General features: G+C 40.8%; 2 protein-coding genes across 5 annotated transcripts in view; both read right to left on the bottom strand.

Moving 5' to 3' along the window:
- LOC109973818 (estrogen-related receptor gamma-like) overlaps window positions 1–8,972 on the bottom strand; it is a 28,584-nt gene extending 19,612 nt beyond the window's left edge. The window contains exon 1 of one of the 3 annotated variants that reach the window (XM_020623639.1): window positions 8,170–8,972. Coding sequence is in view for 2 of the 3 variants with exons in the window: in XM_020623638.1 (XP_020479294.1) it covers window positions 1,207–1,262 (56 nt within the window). In the remaining variant the exon portion in view is untranslated. Of the gene's footprint in view, window positions 1–1,206; window positions 1,497–8,169 lie in introns of those variants that run through there. The other 2 variants (XM_020623638.1, XM_020623637.1) reach the window with 2 other exon arrangements.
- Window positions 8,973–9,117: 145 nt separating this feature from the next.
- Window positions 9,118–18,819, bottom strand: gpatch2 (G patch domain containing 2). Of its 2 annotated transcripts, none has more exons than XM_020623678.1 (10): window positions 18,626–18,819; window positions 17,573–17,816; window positions 16,716–17,266; window positions 15,966–16,030; window positions 15,317–15,514; window positions 14,454–14,574; window positions 13,126–13,165; window positions 12,860–12,924; window positions 12,568–12,656; window positions 9,118–10,966 (listed from the first exon to the last, which is right to left on the bottom strand). In XM_020623678.1, the coding sequence occupies exons 1-10, from the start codon at window positions 18,673–18,675 to the stop codon at window positions 10,797–10,799; spliced, it is 1,593 nt and encodes a 530-aa protein (XP_020479334.1). In that variant the 5' UTR covers window positions 18,676–18,819; the 3' UTR covers window positions 9,118–10,796. The 2 variants fall into 2 exon arrangements, with proteins under 2 accessions (XP_020479334.1, XP_020479335.1); XM_020623679.1 differs by having other exon boundaries at window positions 9,119–10,966; window positions 16,719–17,266; window positions 18,626–18,818.
- Between the last annotated feature and the right edge of the window lie 3,015 nt (window positions 18,820–21,834).

Raw genomic sequence — 21,834 nt, 5'->3', positions numbered from 1 at the left:
AAAGGCAATCAAAAAGCAGTCTCGGAGTAATCAAACAGCTGCTGCGCACGTCTTTTCACAGGCTCTATTCGTGTCAGTGTTTTCTCTTGAGAGAAGACTTTTAACAGCCTCGGATGACCCGGGCTGTTCCCCCATACCAGGGCTGGTTTCCTACAAGCTGGTATCACACACTCGCCCTCACTATCAACAAACAAGCTGACAACTGTAAGAAATGCAAACAAACCACCAGGAAACATTTCATCTAAATGTCTCCAAAGCACAAACAAAAAGCTTTATATTTCAACTACTTCTTTATGTAGATCCCTTTTATTACACCTCAGTAGTGCCGATTAATCGATTAGTCAGTCAACAGAATATTAGCCAACAACTATTTTGATCATCAGTCTTCCTGTTTTATATCATTGTAACTCAGTATCTTTGGGTTTTAGATGTTTGGTCAGACAAGGGAAGCAATTTTATAAGGTTATCTTGGGCTTTATGAAACTGTAGCAGCCATTAATTATTCTTTTCTTTGTCTATGTTATTTTTTTATTTGACAGCTGACGATGTGGACAGGCAGTGAACATGGGGAGGGAGAAAGTGGGGCACAGAATGGACCACAGGTGTTCTGGCTGGGAATCGGACTGTTGATGTTACGGTATGCACTTCTACCATTAGGCCACCGGATGCCCATTTTCTAATATTTATTTTATATTTTATTATATATTCAAATTTTCAGAAATAATAAATCATCAAATAATAAAAATCATTGCTACAGTAAGTGCAAGAAAAATACTGCAGGCCTAAAACAGCTGGTAACGAATGACAAAACACAAATGGCACAGATAAGGATAGCTTTACATGTTTCTGTGACATATGTACATTCCTATACACTGAACAATTGCAAGTACTGGATAAGCTGATATTGCAAATTAAAAGTCAATTCCAATTATCCAAAAAAAAAAATGATGATGCTTAACTGTGTCCTGCAAATACTTTTATGACTTTGGTTGTTCTTTCTCCATCACACTCAATTTTGCCGCAGAGAACACTGATTCTCACTCCGACTCTTGTATATCTGACATAACAGTGACAATGTCCCACAAGACATCGTGAAGGAACTGTCGGTCACTGTTACTGAACATTTCACATACAACAGCAGCTCACATTACCTGTGTGACACTTGAGATGCTCTTTAAAGTCGTTCTGCAGGGAGAAAGTACTTACTCTGCGTCAGAGTGGTAGGTGAAACACTCTGGGAGGTAGAGGTCGACTAAATCCATGTGCACTCTGCCACCATGCTCCGAAGAGGAGAAAAATGTTGTGTGTTCAGGGACGCCTGCTTCCAGCTGCCTTCTCTTTATGTTATTTATCTCTATGTCTGTGTTATTCTTCTTCTGCTCTGCAGCTTTTTAAAAAACTGGACCACTCACTAGCCTATTTGTCACTTTCTCTTTATTCTGCCTCCAAACTTTGTCTCCATCTACTGCCCTCTCTTCTGTTCTATCACACTCTCAGGTCCTCTCATTGTCCCTCCACCTGTCTGCCTGTCATTCACACTTCTTGCTGCTGCTGGCTGCCTTTGAAGCACTGACTGTTGTCACTAGCTGCGTTTGAGAAGGGTCTCCGAGCAAAGCCAGCGTTCATGAATACCAAGCCACATCATTTGAATGGCCTCCCCCCACAACACTGAGCTGACAGCTGACTGGCTGTAATCTGAGCCAATGAGAGGCAGCTTCTCACTGGGGCAGGTGGATAAGACAAGAGGGGATGTTGGGTATTTAACAGGTTTTATTTTCTCATATAAAAGAACTTTATGTGGGAAAATAAAAGGTGAATTTTTAACTATCAGCAGTATGCTTTGTTGGTGTCTTGTAGCGTCATGTCTCGTAGTGGAATAATAGTTAAGTCGACCCACAGAAAAAATTAATCAGAAATTATTTTAATGAGTCATTAAAGGCATTTAACATGCGGAACTTGCCATGCTCCAGGTTCTTATTTGTTTTATATGGCTGTAAACTGAAATAGGTTTAGAGATACTGTCTGAACATAGCATGCGATGTGAAGACATGACGGGCATTTTATGGGCTAAAAAAAATGTAAACAAAGGTTTATGACACAAAAAAAGATACTCATCAAGCAAAACAATGTGTTAAATGGTGAATAAGACCATAAAGAATTGTCAATCCCATGTCTGAAGAAACATCCATGCATAGAAACACACATGCACAGCGTGTAACCAAGCCTTAACTGACTAAGAGCTTGTACTTTTATCTGATCTAATCAGTTATGGCTATGTGCCTAATGTGACGCTTTTCGCCTTTCGCTAACAAGACACGTGCACACAAACAGAGAGCACAGTGCTTGGCATGCACAAAAAAAAAGGTTAACAGGTGCAACAAGATATAGTTGACAGAAAACAACACTGCACAGGAACACAAAGCAAGATTTAGAAATGAATGTCTGCTGCGCTGCCAGTGACCGCACAACACAAATGAAAGGTTGGGTTATTAATCACAACTGATGGAATTAAAAAAATATTCTAAATTTCACCTAACCTATATGAAACTGTGTGTGTGTGTGTGTGTGTGTGTGTGTGAATGCATGCAATAGAATATATGATGTCTATATCACAGTAGAGTGAAGAACCATTTTCCTTCCACATTGCTCCAGTTCTTTCTGAAGTGATATATGACAGAACATCCGATTCCTTGGGAAAGTGAATAGATAGAGAAATTTTTCATCAGTGTACAAGCACAAATGTGGAACTGTTTACTATTCAAGGCCAGCAAAGATTTAAAAGGAAACGCAGTGGGTATTAAGTGCATGTTTCTAATGTAATTCCCTCCAAATTTGTCAAATAACTTCTTCAATAAAATTACCAAAAGTGCATCCTGTGTGACTCCACATATAGCGATGGGAAAACAGATACAAATTCACTAAATGATCCTAATTTTAAATCATATTTTAGTTCAAAACCGTACAAACGTCAAAGTGAGTTTGGTAAGCCTCAGACCTTTTTTTTTTCCCCCCTTTGTCTCGTGCTGTTCTGAACCGACCCCGGCCGAACCACTCTCCACAGGAATGAAATCACCTGCACTAATCTGTTGCTCAGATAAAGGCCAGACAGCAGACTGCGTGGAGGGGGGCCTTATCTCATTATGCACCACATGAAACAGCTTGCCATAGAAGCACACTGCATCAACACAGAGGCATACACAGACATGCTTTATGAGTAAACACAAGCATATGCAAACACAGAGAGTGCACAAAAGCCCATAAAAAGATAAAGGTGTGATTTCTAACGTCAGATAATTTTATCTCAATTATAATATACAGAAAAACAAAGTGCTACTATCAAACTTCACATATAAAATTATCTACACAGAGAAATTATCTTCTATAAACCATTTAGGAAATTGAATGTTGACCTTAAAGCGAAGTGGCTCTTATCTCTTAGTGGCTTTTTGGTTGGCAGCTGCTCCAGACACGCTAGGTTTCATTCATACAGAAGCCAAGTAAAAGGTGAAATTTAAACAGATTAATAATTTTATCATTGGTTGATATTTTCCTTGGCACCAGCTGAACGGTCCCGAGACACACCACAACAAGAGCAAGACACTTGAGTCAAGACAGAGTGGCGTCAAGTGAACCACTTGAAAGAAAGAACGTGAGCAGTTTATTTTGTCTGATAATTTCCTCATTACTGTGCGTCACTGTGCAAAAGCTCTTTGTCTAAGTTTAATATAGTCTGAAGTGTTATAAATAAAAATGCTACTGATGGAAAAGATGTTGCGCTCATCAGACAAAATCAGTGGAATGAACAGTTGTCAGACAGGTTCAATGTAAATTCAGATTAAAATTGCTGGAATTACTTTCATGTCAAATAATCAAATTATTAGCTGTACTGGTGGCCCTAGGGATGGCACTCTTTGGCCTAGACTGATATGTCTCGACAACTGGATGGATTGCTGTGCGTTCAAAATTATTTAAAGCAACAAATCTTCACATCTGAGAAACTTTTTGCCTTCCAGTTTGACATTTTTGCATAGTAAGTGGTTTTATCAGTTCTGTTATTAATTTACTACTGATCGGCTAATCAATTAAGTTTCTAATTTATACTGCACAACACATTTTGTGAGATCTTATAGATTGCTAGATATTCCAGGGGGATCTGGTGCCACCCCTGGCCACTCCCAGAATCTGTTTGGCCAACCCTGGCACCACCTCTGCCAGAGTCAAAATGTGTATAACACCACCAACACCACCTTTAACTATGACTTCAATAATAAACATTCCATATAGTTGAATTTATACATTCATGACAAAAACTGAAACGTCACACATTTAGATGTTAAGGTGGAAGTGTTGCACTGAATTGCATACAATTGTACAGGTGCAACTATTAATGCGGCCGGGCAGCATATAAACCTGAAGGGACTTTGAGAATCGGACAGTCAGGCTGTAAACACCCCACCACCACCACCATCCCCATATAAACCTGAAGGGTTTATATTATGTAGAAAAAAAATAACAAATACAACAGAACCAGAAACTGGATGACGACATGAACCAGAGCAAAATCCAGAAATGACAAGAAACAAAAACAAGCTAAGAGCAGAAAATGAAAGCGAACACGCATGGCTGCAGTTAAACATCTGAAATATTTTTTCATTGCTGAGGCTGAACCAAAGACAGGCGTTCAATAGCTGCTCCAGAGGGATGCTGCCTGTAACACAGCACCCAGCTGCCAGCTATTGACCCCACACACCAGATGCATCCAGTTTTCTCTGAACAGGACAAGTAGGAATGAAACAGACACAGTTACACACGTGTGTTTACCCTCATGTCCTCATCCCTACACTCACAGTCACCAAATCTTAGCCTCCAGGTACGGCTGTGGGATTGACTTTGAGAACCGGACAGTCAGTCTGTAAACACACCACCACCACCACCATCCCCATACACACACACACACATATTAGCATCAGTCTTCAGATCTGGTGAGTGTAATCTGCTTAGTTTATGCTTGACTCACAGTCATCCATCAATTACTGAGACAGAGGGAAAGTCCACTGACACTGTGTGCAAACACCATTGTCTCACCGCGCCTACACAGTGACTCTCAGACACTTAAATGGTTTACAAAAGGGGGACACACAGGGAAGTAGAAGGGGAGAAAGAGAAAAACGGCTGGAGATGTGTGAAGTGAGATACAAAAAAAATATCCATATAAAGACTATGATTCATTTTATATGCATGCTTTACAGTTAGCTGTCTTTAAATAGATGGATAGCAGGGAAATGAAACATAAAATGATGGACTGACTGACAGATGAGAACTTCGAATAGGATCAGTTTCACTGTATTGAGAATGCACACACACACACACACATACATACATTCACGTCCATTCCAGAAACCTTAGAGAGCCTCTGGGAGAAGCTTACAGCAACATAACCCTAGAAACGTCACTTAGAGCCACAAGAATCTGCTGCCGCTCTCCTCAGCATCTCAGGCATCTTCGAACGGTTTTCACTTATATGGAGCTTCTACATTCCCACTGGGGAGGAAGTGAGTCACTGCTGGGAAACATATATGCACAGGAAGTCATTCAGGCAGGAAGGATTTCATCATGACTAATTTGGGATCATTTTATTGAATATTTGAGGCTAATCAAACTGAGGGAAACTGCACCCTACTAGTTTACATACTCTAATAACTTGGCTGGACTGCCCTCTAGTGGAGGAACGTCTCTGACATTCACAGCAGCTTTTCGCAGTGCCTTATACTGGCCACATAGTTTGAGAATGCTGAATTTTGAGTTTTCATATTTCCTATCCAATTAATCATCTCACAGTGTCTCCGATTTGTCTCGTGACCCTTTGGAAGGGCACAAACCCTATGCTGAGAACCACTGCTGAAAGTCCATCGATGTGTCATTATTAAGGATCTAATGATATACTTTATATAATAATATACAGTGGCAGTCTTCAGGTCATTTTTCTGCAGAATGAGCAGTTTAACTTTTGATGCTTTAAAATCCATCTACAGCACAACAATAATGTTGTACGTTAACTTGAGTAGGCTGAGAAGTATTTAACTTGTAATAGAGTATTCCTACTGTACACTGTGGTATTGGAACCTTTTACATGGGTAAATGATCTTTCTCCACCATTTGTGATCTTTGGTCTCTAAGTACAGTATATATAAAATTGTATCGACTTGACTCGAAAATATGTGATTTCACAGAGATGTTATACAAATAACAGCATGTTGTGTAATCTTGGATAAGTCTTTCAAACGCACACATACAAACACACGTCTGGAAACCAGCCATGTCTCAGGTGAGGAGCCACCGGTGCGGGGCCAACACGCTAAATCCTGGGAGTCAGCATCACACATACATAATGCTGATGTCAGGAACTATTATACACACTTTCACATATAACCCCCCCCCGCCCCCATTCCCTCCAGACACACACAAAACACCAGCATGCAGTCTATCTCATTATATCACTTTTATCTCCACAGGTGGTAAAATTAGCCCTCTGGCTCACTGTCAGCATGTCTACAATAAACAAATCAGCACAAACAAACACAGACTAAAAGAGCTATCTGTCATGTCGGTTGGTTTTTTTTTTTTGTGTGTTTTTTTTAAGTCTACCGCAGCTTTGTGCATTCATCCTCTGGCTTTCTTTCTATCCACCCATCCATCTAGGCACCCCTCTACTGTGGCCTAATACATTCTGTCAGCAGCTCCACAGGTGAGCCAGCCTCATTTCACAACACTGTTTCTCACCACAGAGAGCTAATGCCAATACTCGCTTATATTCCTCTGATTCCTCTGAAATCTTTCACACTGTCACCATCTTTTACCTCTTTGTTTCTTTTCCTTCTGTCTTTCCTCATGTTATTATTTAGATTCACCTATTTCCAAATTTACGGGTCTGACACTAAATCCACATAAAATAATTACACATAGACGCACAAAATAATACATGAAAGCAGGTGAATGAGCCATCATAAATAACAACACACCCTGCAGATGTCCCAGTCAGTTACTCAATGCAGGTAAACTCAGTCCGAGTTCACTGTGCGCTGGTGTCGCTCACTATTCACTTATATTTCTTCAAACAATAAAATATCACAAAAGCATATCTTTGTTAAAACCACAGCATTGCGCATTGTGCCTTGCATTTTGTAAAGCTTTCATCCCGACAAAAGCCGTTGTAGGTGTAGATAAAGCGGGAGGTGGAGCACTCCCGTGGACTCCAATCAGTTTTTCATGGACGATCAATCACTTTTGGTACAAAAGCATAAATGCAGAGATCACAATATAATTTATTGCATTATTTTAAAAACATCTATAAGGTTACATGCCAATAAATCATATTGTGCAGATAAATTAAACATAACTGGGCACATTTCAGAGACCCCCCCTAAAATGACATTTTCATGTTCAAGGGGTCTGAGCTGTCAATCAGGGGGTCAGAGACCCAAAGAGACCCCCTGTATTTCACACACTGCCTACCCCAAACTCCTCTCACAGGAACTCCACCTTCCGGTCATTCATCAGCCAGTTATCCCGCTCAGCACAGTCCACTGATTCCCGGCCACACCGAGGTACACCAGTCAAAATGTAATTTTCTGCAAGATTACACATGATAATGACTCGCTTTGGAGAGTCACCATAAATGATGACTTCCAATTATAGATGCATATCTATTGATCTGTCAACAGAACCAGTAAGAAAGAAGAGAGAGGAGTGAGGGGAGGAGATACATGGCTGTAGAGATATACAGTAATGTTATGTTTGCTGACATATTTTTTGATACCACACACACACACACACAGACAAAACAGTGGACACTCCTGCAGACGCAGCTGAACAACTGCTTAACTGCTAACAAAGTCTTAGATAAAAGCTTGAAAGCAAGAATTGATGGGAGTCAATAACAAGCCTGAGAGATGAGTTCACCTGGGAGCAGAGTAGACCTTCACCTGGTCAGACAAACACACACACACACATATACAGTATATACTGTATACACACCTCTGTTTTCATTCAAACTGGAGCGTTTCTAAGCAGACAGGAACAAAACACATCAGTCCATTTGCTGCAATTAAAAGAAACCCTGCATCTACTTCCTCCCGTTAGCTCGTCTTACTGCTTTGGCTCAGTACTCACGGTCAGTTTCATCCACTGGCTGGCTGGTCCTCCGCTCTAAAGCTGCAGTCAGTCAGTCAGTCTCAAGGACAAACGCTCCAGCTCTCCTCGCCTCCAGTCTCTGTAGCTCCGCGATGCAGCAGCAGCAGCACACACATACACACACACACTCCCAACACACACAAATACATAAACACACACACACATTCCCCTCTTCCTATCTCTCCCTCCTCTCAGAAGAGAGGGTAGAGGACACATAGCACTCCTGTATTCCCATAGATACAGAGGAGGGATTTGTATTGCAGCCTTGCAAAGAAGGGAGAGAGAGAGAGAGAGAGAAAGAGAGCATCATATTTCAGCAATGTTGAGTCAGCATGTGAATATGATGCATGTGTTGACAGAGTTGGAAATATTCAGACTCTTATGAGCAGTTAAGAATTCAAAGCTCTCTGCAAAGAGCTCCGAGTGTTTGTGTACACACGGTCTGAGAAAGATCTGAGTGTTCTCCTGGTTTGTGTTGAATTAACAAATGTCACAACTGGAGGGGGCAAATGAAAACCGGTTTCCTCCACACTGGGCATAAACTGTATTTGAACTGGTTCATTTTACAGCCCTGTTTGTGCGATGACCAACTGTCTGCTAGAAAAGCGATACCAAACGTGAAACATCAGTTTCTGTTAGCAGCTGTGGCAACTAGTGAGTTCCTCTCAGAAACCCCAGACACGAGTCTGAATTTGAGGCTGGCCATCAGGACGGCCGGCCAATATTATTGGTTGATCAGTGAATCTCAGCCAATCAGAAACAAGATGCTGCAGTACAGAAATTCCAAAGATATATATTATAGTCATTTAGAAACAGTTTGCTCATTAAAGAGCATTTAAGTTTATTTTTTACCTGTAAAATGTAACAATGTACAAATCTGTTTTTAATAAGTTTAAGGGTGGATATAAAAATGTTTATGCTGTATAAAAAAAAACAAATAGTGGCGATTTTATTACATTATTAAATCAAAATTTCTTCAAGAAGAATTTGATTATTGTCCTTCCTGTAATAATTCTAGTATAATTAAAAGTTATTAATACTGTGTAAAATGCTGCATTTTAAAACACACGAATGCTCAGTTTCTTTGAAACAGTCCCGATAGGGTTATAGTTATATTCTGTGGATAAGAGAACAGTCCCTTAATGTTCAACTTCTAGGTCTTTTAAGGCGATCATCAACTTAACAGCTGTTCTCATTACTGATTAATCTGGCAGATCATCTTCCTGATTATTGGATTCATTGTTTTCTCTACAAAAATGTAAAAATTGAAAGTTTGTTTTTCTCAATCTTCACGTCTTGTTTTACCTGGCCAACAGAAAGACAAGAAGCAAAGCATCAATTTGAAGCAAAAGATGTTTGAAATTTTTGTCTTATAAAAAGAAAAAAAAAAAATCAATTATGAAAACAACTACCTATTAATTAATTGACCGGGCATTGCAGCTATAATTCTAACTTCACATAAAATAAAAACAGCCACACAGTTTAGACAGTCTCTGACAGCCAAACTATTGTTACAGTACAACGTCTCTGCACAGTGTTTAATTCAAAGATCCATATTTTTCTGGCCCTTAATCTGACAACTGCACTTACATTTATTTCAAATTTAGAACAATCTGTGGTGACAAACCAATATGCTAACTAAACTACACTACCCAGTATTTGAAGAAAAAAAAATTTGCAATGGGTCCATAACTAATTAAAACATACAGTCCAAACATATTTCAGGATAAAATACCTCAACAAACTATCTTAAACAGAACAGTCAAGCCATTTGTTGGCCAGACTTCACCTCATGTGCCCAAATGTGTGTTTCCCCAGTAAACATCAGCAGAAACCTGCAGCAGCAACAGCTGTGCATGCATACATAGGTGCTAAATGAATGGAAAACTATTGTTTTGATTTTTATCCTTTTTTGTTGTTGTTGTTGGGTAGATAAAAACATTCTGATGACACGACTTCTTCCAGTAAATGAACAAAAATAAAATAGCCAGGAAACACATTGAGATATCCCAACACATATCTCATGTCATTACAGTAAAAAGCAACTAAAAGGAATCCTGAGGTATGGCCTAGTCAAATAGTCTTTGATTCCAAATATCTTGTGCAAGATTGGACAAAATAAATTTCATTAACTTACTAACCAATACTACTGACTGAATACAGACCAGACTTTCATCATCAGTGCGCTCACGAGTGCTGCTCTCAGTCTGTGGTCAACAGGACCCCATGTCTGAGGCCTTTAACGCTGAGATCTGTGGTAACAGGACTGAGGCAGCATGCCAGCTTAACACACCAACAGTGAAGCATCAATCTCATTTATTTTCTCCAACATGGAGTTTCTTGAGAAGACATTTTTACAAGAAATCTCATCTCACAGTCAGCATTCTCTCTTCTGTGTGGTCTCTGAGGAAATCCCAGGCTTCTTGTAGTTTCCCCAATATGGGAAGGTTTTTCCTTTCACCTGCTAGGACGGGTCTCGCCACTTCTGTTCATACTGTATGAGTCACACAAGCTTGGTTTACTCTATCACCCTGAGCAGCTTTTCATTCCTGTTGAAGCGTCTTGTCACACTCTGCTTCAGGCCCATGGTCCAGAAAACTGGGTGTTCAGTTGAAACCTAGGCCTGTGCCTTTAGGTCTCTGTGTGGCTCGAATGGGCTCGGTGATGCCCCTTCCCTCTGGACCCAGGCCCAGGCCTGGGCTCCAACCCATGCTCTGCAACATGCGGTTCCCCATGTTTGTGTCAGGGATCGGAGGTGCGTTTTCCCCGACGACTCCTGAAAGAGAGTTCACACCTCTTTAATTCATACAGGGAGAAGTGTGACAGCGAATTCAACAACTATCAATCTGTTTCATTCTGTCAACAAAACTGCGGTGAATAATCAGTGGTGACTTTTCACGACAAAAATGAAACTATAAACAATGAAAAAGTAACTTTTGAAAATGAGAAACCATAAAACTGTATTACATTTTTTGATAAACAACAACTAGCTGAGAAACTATGAAACTACAGGCAACACATTGACATTCAACATTTCAGCTGGACATGTTTTGTGTTCTATCAAGGGGAATGAGTAAATTTCTGGATTAATGTCAGCAGTGGACCATCTAAAGCTTTCTCTACGTTTCTTAAATCCTTAAAGTAATACTACTGTATTAAAGTTGTCTGATGATTTAGCTTCTCCTCTCAACATAGACCCAATGAACAGTGTTTTCAAAAGACAAACATATTCAAAGTGCAGGACAAAAAATGAGATGAAAACCAGAAAAGAGTCTTTGGTTTTTGTTGACATATGGTACAGGCTCAAATATCTGCAGAACTTGTTGCACTGAGCAACTTCATCACTCCATTAAAATTGTTAAGCTTCTCTGAAGAAAATCTAATCAACTTAGCCACGTTTCCAGGAGTGCAGCTAATACATCTAGTGAGTGGAAGTGCACCCACCTCTGTCTCAAACAGTCAGTGGTTATTCTGTCCACGCTTTTCCTGGAAGTTCATGCTCTACTCGCAGAGTCCGACCTATTACCCTTTTTAATCCTGTCTTGATTTGTGTGCTGCATGAAGAAAAGCTGTCCGCTTATTTACACATGACTGTTGAGTCACAAGTCAGTTCAGGCCAAAATGTGAGGCTGTGAATTTGGCAGGCCCTCGTCGCCGCCCCTCTGTGAGGTCAGCACCTTTCTTGCCTGAGCAATCTGACTCAGACATGCTTGATATTTGCAATGCATCACTGAATGTGCAAGTTTTAGTTTATTACAACTTGAAAGTAAGCATAAAGAAATAAGGATCAAATAGATTTACTTTAAATCCTAGATTTTTTTAACAATGACCACAGCTGGTATTCTGTCTGCATACAGTTCTGGCTTCAAGGTGTAACTTATGGCAGAAAATGGGATATGGCGTCAGACTAAATATCTGATGATGGTACTTTAGTCTAACAGCATTAGGCAAAAGCATCAACTGGCCCAGACTGGAGGAGAGTAGCTTGTTGGGGGATGGGGGGTGATACACAAGTGTAAATAGCTAAGAGCTAATGCAGTATCTCTGCACTGACAGAATGACTTAGTCAGCTGACTTGTCCAACAAAGTTTAGGAGGAAATGGAGTTAAGAGCTAAAGCAAGGTTTAATAATGGCAGAGGATGAGAGAGGAGGCAACTCTCATCTCTCAGTTAACCCTTTTACAAATGCAGAGTGAACGCCTCACTTCTTATCAGAGTCCCTTGTGTTTACATCAATGTATGTGCGACACAGACAGTGAGAGCTGGTGAACACGAGGAGGAGGAGACAGAAAATGAAAACAAAAACTACAATAAGAGGGGCGGCTGGTAGTGAGCGCCAAATGGTGTATTAGGTGTAGTTAGGTGTGCATCAAATACCTGCGAGGACAGTAGAACTGAGGGGGGGTGCTTTTCTCCTCCTCTTGACATCCCCTGTACATAAAGAGCCGAGGTGGCCACTGGTCTGTCTGCAAAACCAGCCGAGCAGGACAAAATATAACTACATTAGCTTGACCTCAAACAACACTACGGAAAGCATTTTTATTTATTTGAAAATTAAATATTGGCGTTTTGTCAATGAGACTGTCACAGAAACAAAGGCAGGTACCGTAGGAAATGAATCTGATTTCTGGTTATAAACCACTGGTGCTTTAAATGAAACCGTTCTCACCTGCTGGCTGTTTTTACTGAGCAGGTTCTTCGATGGCCCCTGTCTGTCCGTGGGTCCCAATGCAACTGACGTGACAATAGCGAAAACCGGTTAAAAAAAAAAAAAAAAAATATTAATGTTCATGCCATGAGAAGTTCATTCTTTCAATAACACAACAATAGTGTATTAAATATGAATTACAGAGGCCTTGTATCAGATCAAAAAATAAACATTGCATTTTAATCAATGTGAAATGGAATAAAATGACGTATAGAAAATTGGCTCACCTGGCCGTGCTCTCTCCTTGAGCCTGAGCTAAACCACGGGCTGTTGGAGACACGTTACAATTTAGTGATGGGCAATGATTTCAAATAGTCTTTAAATGTATAAAAATTGAATATTTCATGCGGCTATGGTTTTGTCTTTAAAAACAAAGAGCCACTGTTTTCCCTTGCTTTTACTGGTGCCTGGAAATAACACAATAACAAGGTCAGTATATCATTTTACTATAGTGCCAAATACAAACAGCAGGAACATGCAGAGCCCACAGCCGTCAAACCGTTCTTCAAGAAAATGAACAGAAATGAGGTGCAGTGCAAACTCTGGCAGGTTAACATATAAATCAGCAACAACTATGCACAGCCATTTGAAGGCGAGGCACCCAGCAGAAAGCGAGATGTGGTCCGTAGATCAACAGTCAGTGGCTTTGTCACCTGAAGAAGGAAGTTTGATGATCGAAGTGCTGAGCAAACAGCGGCGCTCTTCACAAATATGATAGCAAAGGACATGCTACCCATTAGCTTAGCCGGGGAAAAACAGTCAATGCGTGACTGGATAAACTGTATGATAATGCATGTGAGCTGCGCAGTCGTTTGACAAATGTTGAAAAAGTGTCTCTGACCACAGATGCATGGACAGCGAATAACAACTGAATCGTATGTGAAAGTCACCTGCTGTTATATAAGCTAACAGAAACTACAGAGCGCTATTCTTCAGACTAAAGCAATGTCAGAGGGCATACTGCTGAACATCTGGCAGATGTGCTTTCCACTGCTACGGAACAATGGGGACTTGTAGGTAAAGTTACAGAATGCATACATGATGATAAGGATAATCACCTTTATTGGCCAAGTATGTTACACACATGGAATTTGTTTTCGGTACATAACCGAGGCAGCCATCTGCGGCGCCAACTCGCACCGATGGCTCTAACCATCGGGGGCAAAGGGGGGATCAGTGTCTTGCCCAAGGACACTTTGACACATGGACTGCATACACCGAGATTCGAACTTCCGACCCTCCGGTTGGGAGACGACTGCTCTACCCACCGAACCACAGTCACCCCCAAAGAGATCTGTCGTCCCTGGGCGGGGACGACACTAGTAATATGGTGCTAACCAACATGGAGTGGCTTTGAATAACTGTCGAATAGTTCCCAGCAAATATCGAACAGCATTTCAGCTTATAATGCCCATCCCTATTACAATTAAAGCCCAAAATTCTGAGTGTGTAGGTGAACCTTTATTTATAAGACAATTAACAATTTTAGGATGAACTCTTAGGAGATCAGCCTTGAGCTAAAAGACATCGAAATAAATAACGAAATTAAACTCACTCATGGGATTCCTGGGTTTGTCTGCCCAGTCTGTTGTTGAAGCTTTGGCTGGAGCTTCCCTGTAATCCAACTTCAGACGCCTGCTGGTTTCCATGGAGACGACTCAGTCTGGCCTGAAACCCTTGCAAACACAGCACAGGTTTGTCAGCAATACAATTTGGATATAATTACTGAATTAATTAAATTAGCTTCATTGAACAGTTCATGTTGGATATGCTGCAGCTGATTTGGGTGTTGTAACCCACCCAGTTTGGTGGTAGGTCATTCAAAACTGCAGGCCAGTAGGATATTAGTAAGGGAAAGGATTACTCAAAAACCTTGCAAAGCTTTATTACTATGCCTAGAATTAGTAAGGGAAAGGATTACTCAAAAATCTTGCAAAGCTTTATTACTATGCCTAATAATACACAATAAGTTGACTATTGAAGGGGCACTGCATTCCATGATGTACTGGGAAAAAGCCCGTTTTGGCATTTAGCCTTGAACACCTGTGTAGTAAAATTACAGAAATTATGTTAGTCATTATGTTAGTGGCCCCTTTTAACTGTGAGAAATACTTGTCAAAAGAATATGTCCTTTATTTTTAATGTGTACTAAAATCAGTGCCACATGTAGAGTATTTTACTCCTTATAGTCCCACTGCTAAACAGTGCCCTGTTTTTAAGTGTGGGAAATGTTTGCCTCCTACTGGTCATGAATGAAACTGCAACCATTGTAAATTTTGTGGGAGTGTGCAAGTCCACTGAGCCCTAAATCCCAATGATTATACTGCAAAAGCTGAACACATACATCTCATACTATCATACTGCAGCATTCAAGCCAACAATGCCCCCAACCCACCTTCTGTGCAACTGCAACCTTACCTCTCTGTGCTCCAGGGCTCATGAGTGGGAAGGACCCTGTGAGAATGCTGTTGAAGACAGGGTCAGCTAAGTCCAGCTCCTCTGACCCTGTCTCCCTCTCCCACCAGGGTACCACTCCCGCTATCCCACATGCACCTCCGGGTCCTGAACCAGAGCCTGGTTCCCCCTCATAGAACCAGTCGCTCTGTTCATCATCGCCTGGAAGAGAGAGGACAGAGACAGAGAATGAGACCCCAGGTTCGTGAGCACTGCTACAGATGTACTGAGTCTAACTTCTGCCATGCTTGTGACAGCATTAGTACAGTGTTGTTCCAATGCACTTGCAGACTGTACTCAGGCCATTAACAGGTAAGTGTTAAGCTCTAGACCCCTTACTTAATTCGGCGTTTTAAGAGGGTGTCTTATCATCTATATGCTGATGATGTTGCTCTTTTAATGACTCTGAGTTGTTGTTGGCATATTGTTGTTTGCCTGTTCTCCGCTTTTCATTGTTGTCTTTATGAAGCACTTTGTGATTTTATCTGCGAAAGGTGCTATATAAATAAACCTTACTTACTTACTTACTAACTTATACCAACACAGTGTACCAAACACAGACTATGGGCTTTTCAGTTTTAACCCACAATTTTAGACATAACTGAGCAGGTACCTTGTCTCCCCTCATCATTGGTGTAGAGACCACCGTCACTGCTGTTACTGACACTGCTGGTTTCACTGCACAAGGAAAAAACAGAAAAAATAACATTTAAAAATAATTGGAAGACAAACCTGATAACTATTGACTAGGGATGGGCATTTCAAGCTAAAATGCTAGTTGACATTTGCTGCGAACTATTCGACAATTATTCAAAGATCACAGACTATTCGAATATTTGAAAATCGTTTCCCATCCCTACTGCTGACTAGAAGAAACACTGGCTAGTTCACACACACACACACACACACACCATGACCTAGGTATCACTGACATTTTCTGCTGATACAGTAGTTTTAATATCAATACCAAACGGATACTTTCTACAAGCCCCTTTTCTCATTGAACAACAGAAGTCAAGCTTTTCAAATATTATACATGGTTTAAAACACCTTGTAGAAGAATCTCAGCCTGAAAAACTAGCCTGATATCTGCAACATTTAATTTCTTTCTAATCATAAGGAAACAAGATAATGAAACTGACCAATTTTTGGTATTTGACTGTTTTAACAACCTGTAACAGGCACATTTCTGTCAAAAGAAATAAATAAGTGTTGATATTGATACCCAGATGCAATAACAGCAGTTCTTCTATACTTGTAGGTCTAAAAGACACACACATACCAGTGCATACCGTAAACATATGCAGACAGAGCAACGTCTGGACACAGATCACAAAAAGAAAACAAAAATCAAAACACTAACCACCTGTCACTCATGTCCTCATCGGAGACCTTCTGCTCCTCCAACTCCATTTTGTCCTTGGACCTTTCCGTTGGAGAAGAAATGGGGTCCTCACTCTCCACCACCACCCCTTCATCTGCTGCCTCTACTCCCAGCTTGTGGGTTGCTAGCTTCCTCTTCTTCACCTTGTTCTTCCCTCCCACTGGTCCTACCAGGCTACTTCCACAGAGCTCCATGGCACCCCTGCCCTCATCTGCACCCAATCTATGTGGCCTGCCACTTCCACGGGCTTTAGGGACAGGTGGCGGCCCAAGCATGGTGGAGGAGGGGGGTTCAGGTTCTACAGGCGGATCTACAGCCATACGTTTGACTTTACGTCGCCGTCTGAGGCTGCGAGTTCCCTCTGCAGACCCCAAGACAGCCAGGTCGTCTGGCCAAAGTGGCCGCTTGCTTCGCCCCATGTCAGCTGTGAGGGGGGTGCGCCGTTTGGGAACAAGCTGTCCATCTGAGTCACTGTTGTCACGAGCATGGCTGTTAGCTGCAGAGACACCTCCTGCACTGGCACGATAGTCCTGCAACAAATGTCAATGTGATAAATAACAGACTGTGGTACTAATGCTATATTAAGATACCTTACTTTGAGTATATCAGTTAAGCCAAAGTGACAGCAGACAGAGGATAGATTTATGCAACAGAGCAAAAAAAGAAGTTTCTTCAGCAACATTCACTAATTCAGGTTGTATCAAAAGCACTAGAGAGGTTAACACCCATTTCTTCTTTTCTTCTCTTAACCTCCCCAAAAGAACAGTGTGAGAAACGCATCATGATGTCAGGATGTCTTCATAATGTCTGAAGTGTTATGCTGGAAGGACCTTCACCTTGTGTTCTTCCACACTGGAATCTGAGCCCTCACTGAGGTGGCCTGTCTCCCAGGGTGGGTGTGGGTTGTCCGAGCGGCGTTTTCTACCCCTCCGCTTCCGAGCCTGCCTCTTCAGTAGACAGCCCACTGCCAGTGCATGATCTCCTCCATCACCAAAACCACCACGCGCAGCTTGTTCTGAACTCTCCTCCAATGCTGACACCAGATCATGGACCAGCTCGTCCATCGTCCGGCGAAAGTGCCTAGGGTGGAGGAAAAAGGGGTACTTCTTATAAATGGTTAACACTTGAAACCATTTAACCTGTGTTTTATTTGACAACTAAGAGTGTGTATAGGGCATCTATGGATGCATTACCTCCTGGCGTAGCAGGCAGTAATAAATGCGTATATCTATGTAGACATGATTATGTGGCTAAGAAGTTACAAGCAAGTACACTATGGAACCACCATTGTCAAAACATCTAAATCCAAGCACCGTGATGTTAACTAGCTCAGATTGTGAGATGGCCTACTGGCGCTGACGTTAATAACATCAGATAAGTTAGGTAAATCAGCTCATGTTAGACATTAATCGTGTGTTTCGTCGAGAAAAGTTAGAGCCAACACCCGATGCGTGTATTGCTCCGTACTTACGTTAATACATCTACCAGAGGCCTAATTCAAGAACCTGCGATGTCTTTTACAAACGTTTCTGAAATTAACATGGGCATTACTCTTTTAGTTTAGCATTTGGTTAGCGTTAGCGATTCTGGTTAGCTTCATAAACCAATGACTCTTGCTAACTGTTACCTAGCTAAGTTAGCTAACGTTACAACAAACGTCCAATTTCCACTAACGTTACATCTAAGTAATTACCGTTACATGACTATCATTTTGTCTGATAATTCTGACTACTGTCACCATAAAATAACAATTAAACTATATGATAGCTATAATAGCTTTGCAGCTAGTCAGTTAGCATAGCTAGCTTTAACACTGTAGCCGGCTGATGCAAAAAGTGGAGTGGACGTGAAAAATATGTTACGTCTCAGAAATTTCGGACACCACCTACCAGCCAGTTCCCGCTTTGCCAATGGTTTTTAGATTAGCTGCACGGAACATTAAAGCCGCCAAATGCCAGATATCTTTAGCCAGAAACAACGGACACACACTGACACACCACAGACATCATTCTGATACAAAGGCTAGATTAGCTAGCTGGATCAATATGCGACAAGCGGAGGAAAACAGCAAGGACTACTATGCTGCGTTCCCTGCTGTAGGAAGTATTAACATTAGCATAAGGCATCAAATCACAGCCCCGCAGATGATTTAGTTTTTTCCCCCCCAATTTTTGCAGTTGTTATTATTATTCACACATATGTTTGCGTATCGTATCATTGTGTTTCATCATTGCATATCATAAATGTGTTTTTTCTTCTAACACAGTCAATTTTCTCTTCACAATTGCAGATCTGCTTCCTGTCTTGTTTTCATCACTCTAGCCATCACCAGTAAAGTAACATACATAGAGTAAATGAAAATGCAGTAGCCTAAATAAAAGCTTTACCTGGCCTAAACCATAATGCATAGGAACCAACATTTCATAACTGACCAAACTTAATCCATTATAATTAATCATACTTCAAAGTTCCAGCAGTGCTAGTATCTTGACTTGTTTTTCCCCAGAACAAAATACCTTATTCAAAATATGTAACAACAAATAACCCCAAAAGTGAACCAAAACTCAGCTAAACTGCCACTTTATTAACTGATGAAAACAGACAATTGTTTTTCATAGAATATGCGATAAAGACATTGTTTGTAGACATTTTTAGGTATCATTAACTACCAAAAACACATAGTGTGTAACAACTCTACGTAACCTAGGTATGTTAGTCAGACCTTAAATGTTGCAATTGAAGGCAACACTAGGCTCTTAAAATGCTGTATTTCCATGTCCTCGTGTATTTGCTTTGCTTGAACACCGGAGGGCAGTGTAGTCTATTACAGATAGCTGCAATGGTTACAAGCAATCACCTGGTCTATCAAATATATACCACAAGTCACCAGGTCAAGCACATCAGTGCTAATAATGTCATATTATCTAACTGCAATGCTCATGTGAAGCGTCACCGGGTACCAGTGAGACCTGGACTTCACCCCATGTGACAGGTGCTCTGGTCTTTTTGCTTTAGTCTGAATGCCAGTGACAGCACCACCATGGTCAACAACAGGTGTCCCACTCTCTCTGTGACACCCATTTAGAACTTCCCATATTAAAAAAAGCCAGGCAGCCATCAAGAGGGGAAGCCCTGTACCAAGGCAAATTGTTGTGTTATTGGTGTCTGAAAGTGTGTGTGAAGAAGTCCATTCAGACTAATAATGTGACAAACAATCCTAACAAGTGTCCTCTCCTCAAATGCCTAAGACGTCAGAGGGTCTGGTGGAGGATGACCACTCCTGTACCCTCTCAGGTTTCTCACCCAGAGGCCCAGGTAAATTTAGTAAGATGCTATCCATTTGCACACAGCAAGTCAGACACTTGACATGCTCACAGAGTGAAGACAAGTTCTAGGCTGTAGCAGACTTGTGAAAGTTTCATATACACACATCTGCAGAGCAATAGCAAAGACCTGAGATCTGCAGCTTGGATCAAACACATTATGGAATCATGATATCAGGAGAGGATGTTAGTGAGATAGATGAGCAGGATGCCAATGACACCACCTGGAGCTGGGTAAAGTGATTTTTAAATCATTTGCATGTGTGCACGAAAAAACAAACAACTGTGGGTAAAATAATTAGCTAAATTTTAGCATATGAAGTAGAGCTTCTGCCTGAAAGCAAACAGAAATTTAATGGAGTTCAAAGTTATTAAGTTGTGACCAAAACAACCTCAAAGATGTTTGTGGATGCTTTTATTCAGTGTTATGCCTGTCCCTACCTTATATTTTGAGTTATCAAAGAAAACCTTTTCACAGTCTACAACTATAATTCAACAGTATCACCCCTAAAAGGTAATTTATGTCTTTAACTAATGCTTATAACCTCACTAAATAAGGACACAGAGCTGCTCAGTTGAATCTCTGTATCCGAGTTTGGCAGTTTCAAATGTTTCTATCAGGTCTTATGACACTCAGGCCAGAATATCCTGAACCAATCAGAAGGCTTGATATTAACCAAGCTTGGAAAAAGATTACGCAATGAATTTGTTAAAGCACCATCCCTTGCTGAGTCAGCTAAAATGACACCTGAACAGAACGACTAAGTGCTTGTACACATTGTGTGGAGTTAGTGGTGGAATAAAGTCTATGAAAAGTTAGTCAAAAGCTTGGGTTAAATGCAATGTGTTGCTGGTTGGTTTGGTAGTGTGATTGTGCACGAAAACTAATGTTTGCCTCTCTCTTTTTGGGAGATATACAAATGTAGAGTAAACACGAGTTTGCCTTTTTAACCTCACTAGCGAAGCAGTCAGCTCATAGCTACATGTCTGTATTCATATAAAAGAAGAATTTAAGATGTTTTATGGCTCTAGAAAACATAAGCAAATGAAAAAGATGACATCCATCATATGACATCATATCATCATATGACATCCATGTCCATGTCACTGATTATACATGTGAAAAATGAAACTGCCATCATGTGCTGTTTTGTGACCAGAGCATATTGGCTGAGTTCAGCTCCTCCTGGAAAAACAACTTTGTTCCAGGCATCTCAGTTAGGGCAGCTGAGTGGCTCATATATCTTTAGAGAATGCAGCGACACTGACATAAAGACTGAATATGTAGCCGACTGATCGCTGCTAGTACTAGATATACAGTATATCATACCAAGTTTTTAAAGGACTGTTAGTGTATTAACTCCAGGTTATATTAGAAGTTGAGGGAAAAAAGCAAGACTCTGATCTTCCTGCATCTTAAGGTTGTACATCAATATAACATTCAGGTTAAACATCTTCATATATATGAGTTGTTTTGCACAATATAATAAATATGAGACTGTTAGGTATTTTTAGTCAGATAGAAATTGGATAGATACTTTATGTATTAGAAATGTTTAGGAGAATGTTTTTAGCTACACACCACTTAATCAACAGACACACACACATTGATTTGCTTCATGTTTTGACTACTGCTATGGCCAGCTGCAAAGCTGGTAACAGAGACGTCTCGGTTGACGTTTCTGTGTAGTATGGGGCTAGCCCAACTGAGGGGATATAATGTATAGGCCTGGTGGGTTCAGGGTCCTTCATCTTACATCTGCATGTGAGCAGTT

The sequence above is a fragment of the Monopterus albus genome, unplaced genomic scaffold (genome assembly GCF_001952655.1).
Source record: "Monopterus albus unplaced genomic scaffold, M_albus_1.0 scaffold307.1, whole genome shotgun sequence".
In the NCBI taxonomy this organism is placed as follows: domain Eukaryota; kingdom Metazoa; phylum Chordata; class Actinopteri; order Synbranchiformes; family Synbranchidae; genus Monopterus; species Monopterus albus.
This window is presented reverse-complemented; position numbering and strand designations above follow the sequence as displayed.

Coding starts and splice junctions, on each gene's coding strand:
- gpatch2 (XM_020623678.1), bottom strand. CDS start 18,675: ATGTTCCGTGCAGCTAATCTAAAAACCATTGGCAAAGCGGGAACTGGC. Junction 16,031..16,715: donor GAGGACATGAGTGACAGGTG/GTTAGTGTTTTG, acceptor TTCCTTGTGCAG/TGAAACCAGCAGTGTCAGTA. Junction 12,657..12,859: donor TCAGTAAAAACAGCCAGCAG/GTGAGAACGGTT, acceptor CTGGTTTTGCAG/ACAGACCAGTGGCCACCTCG.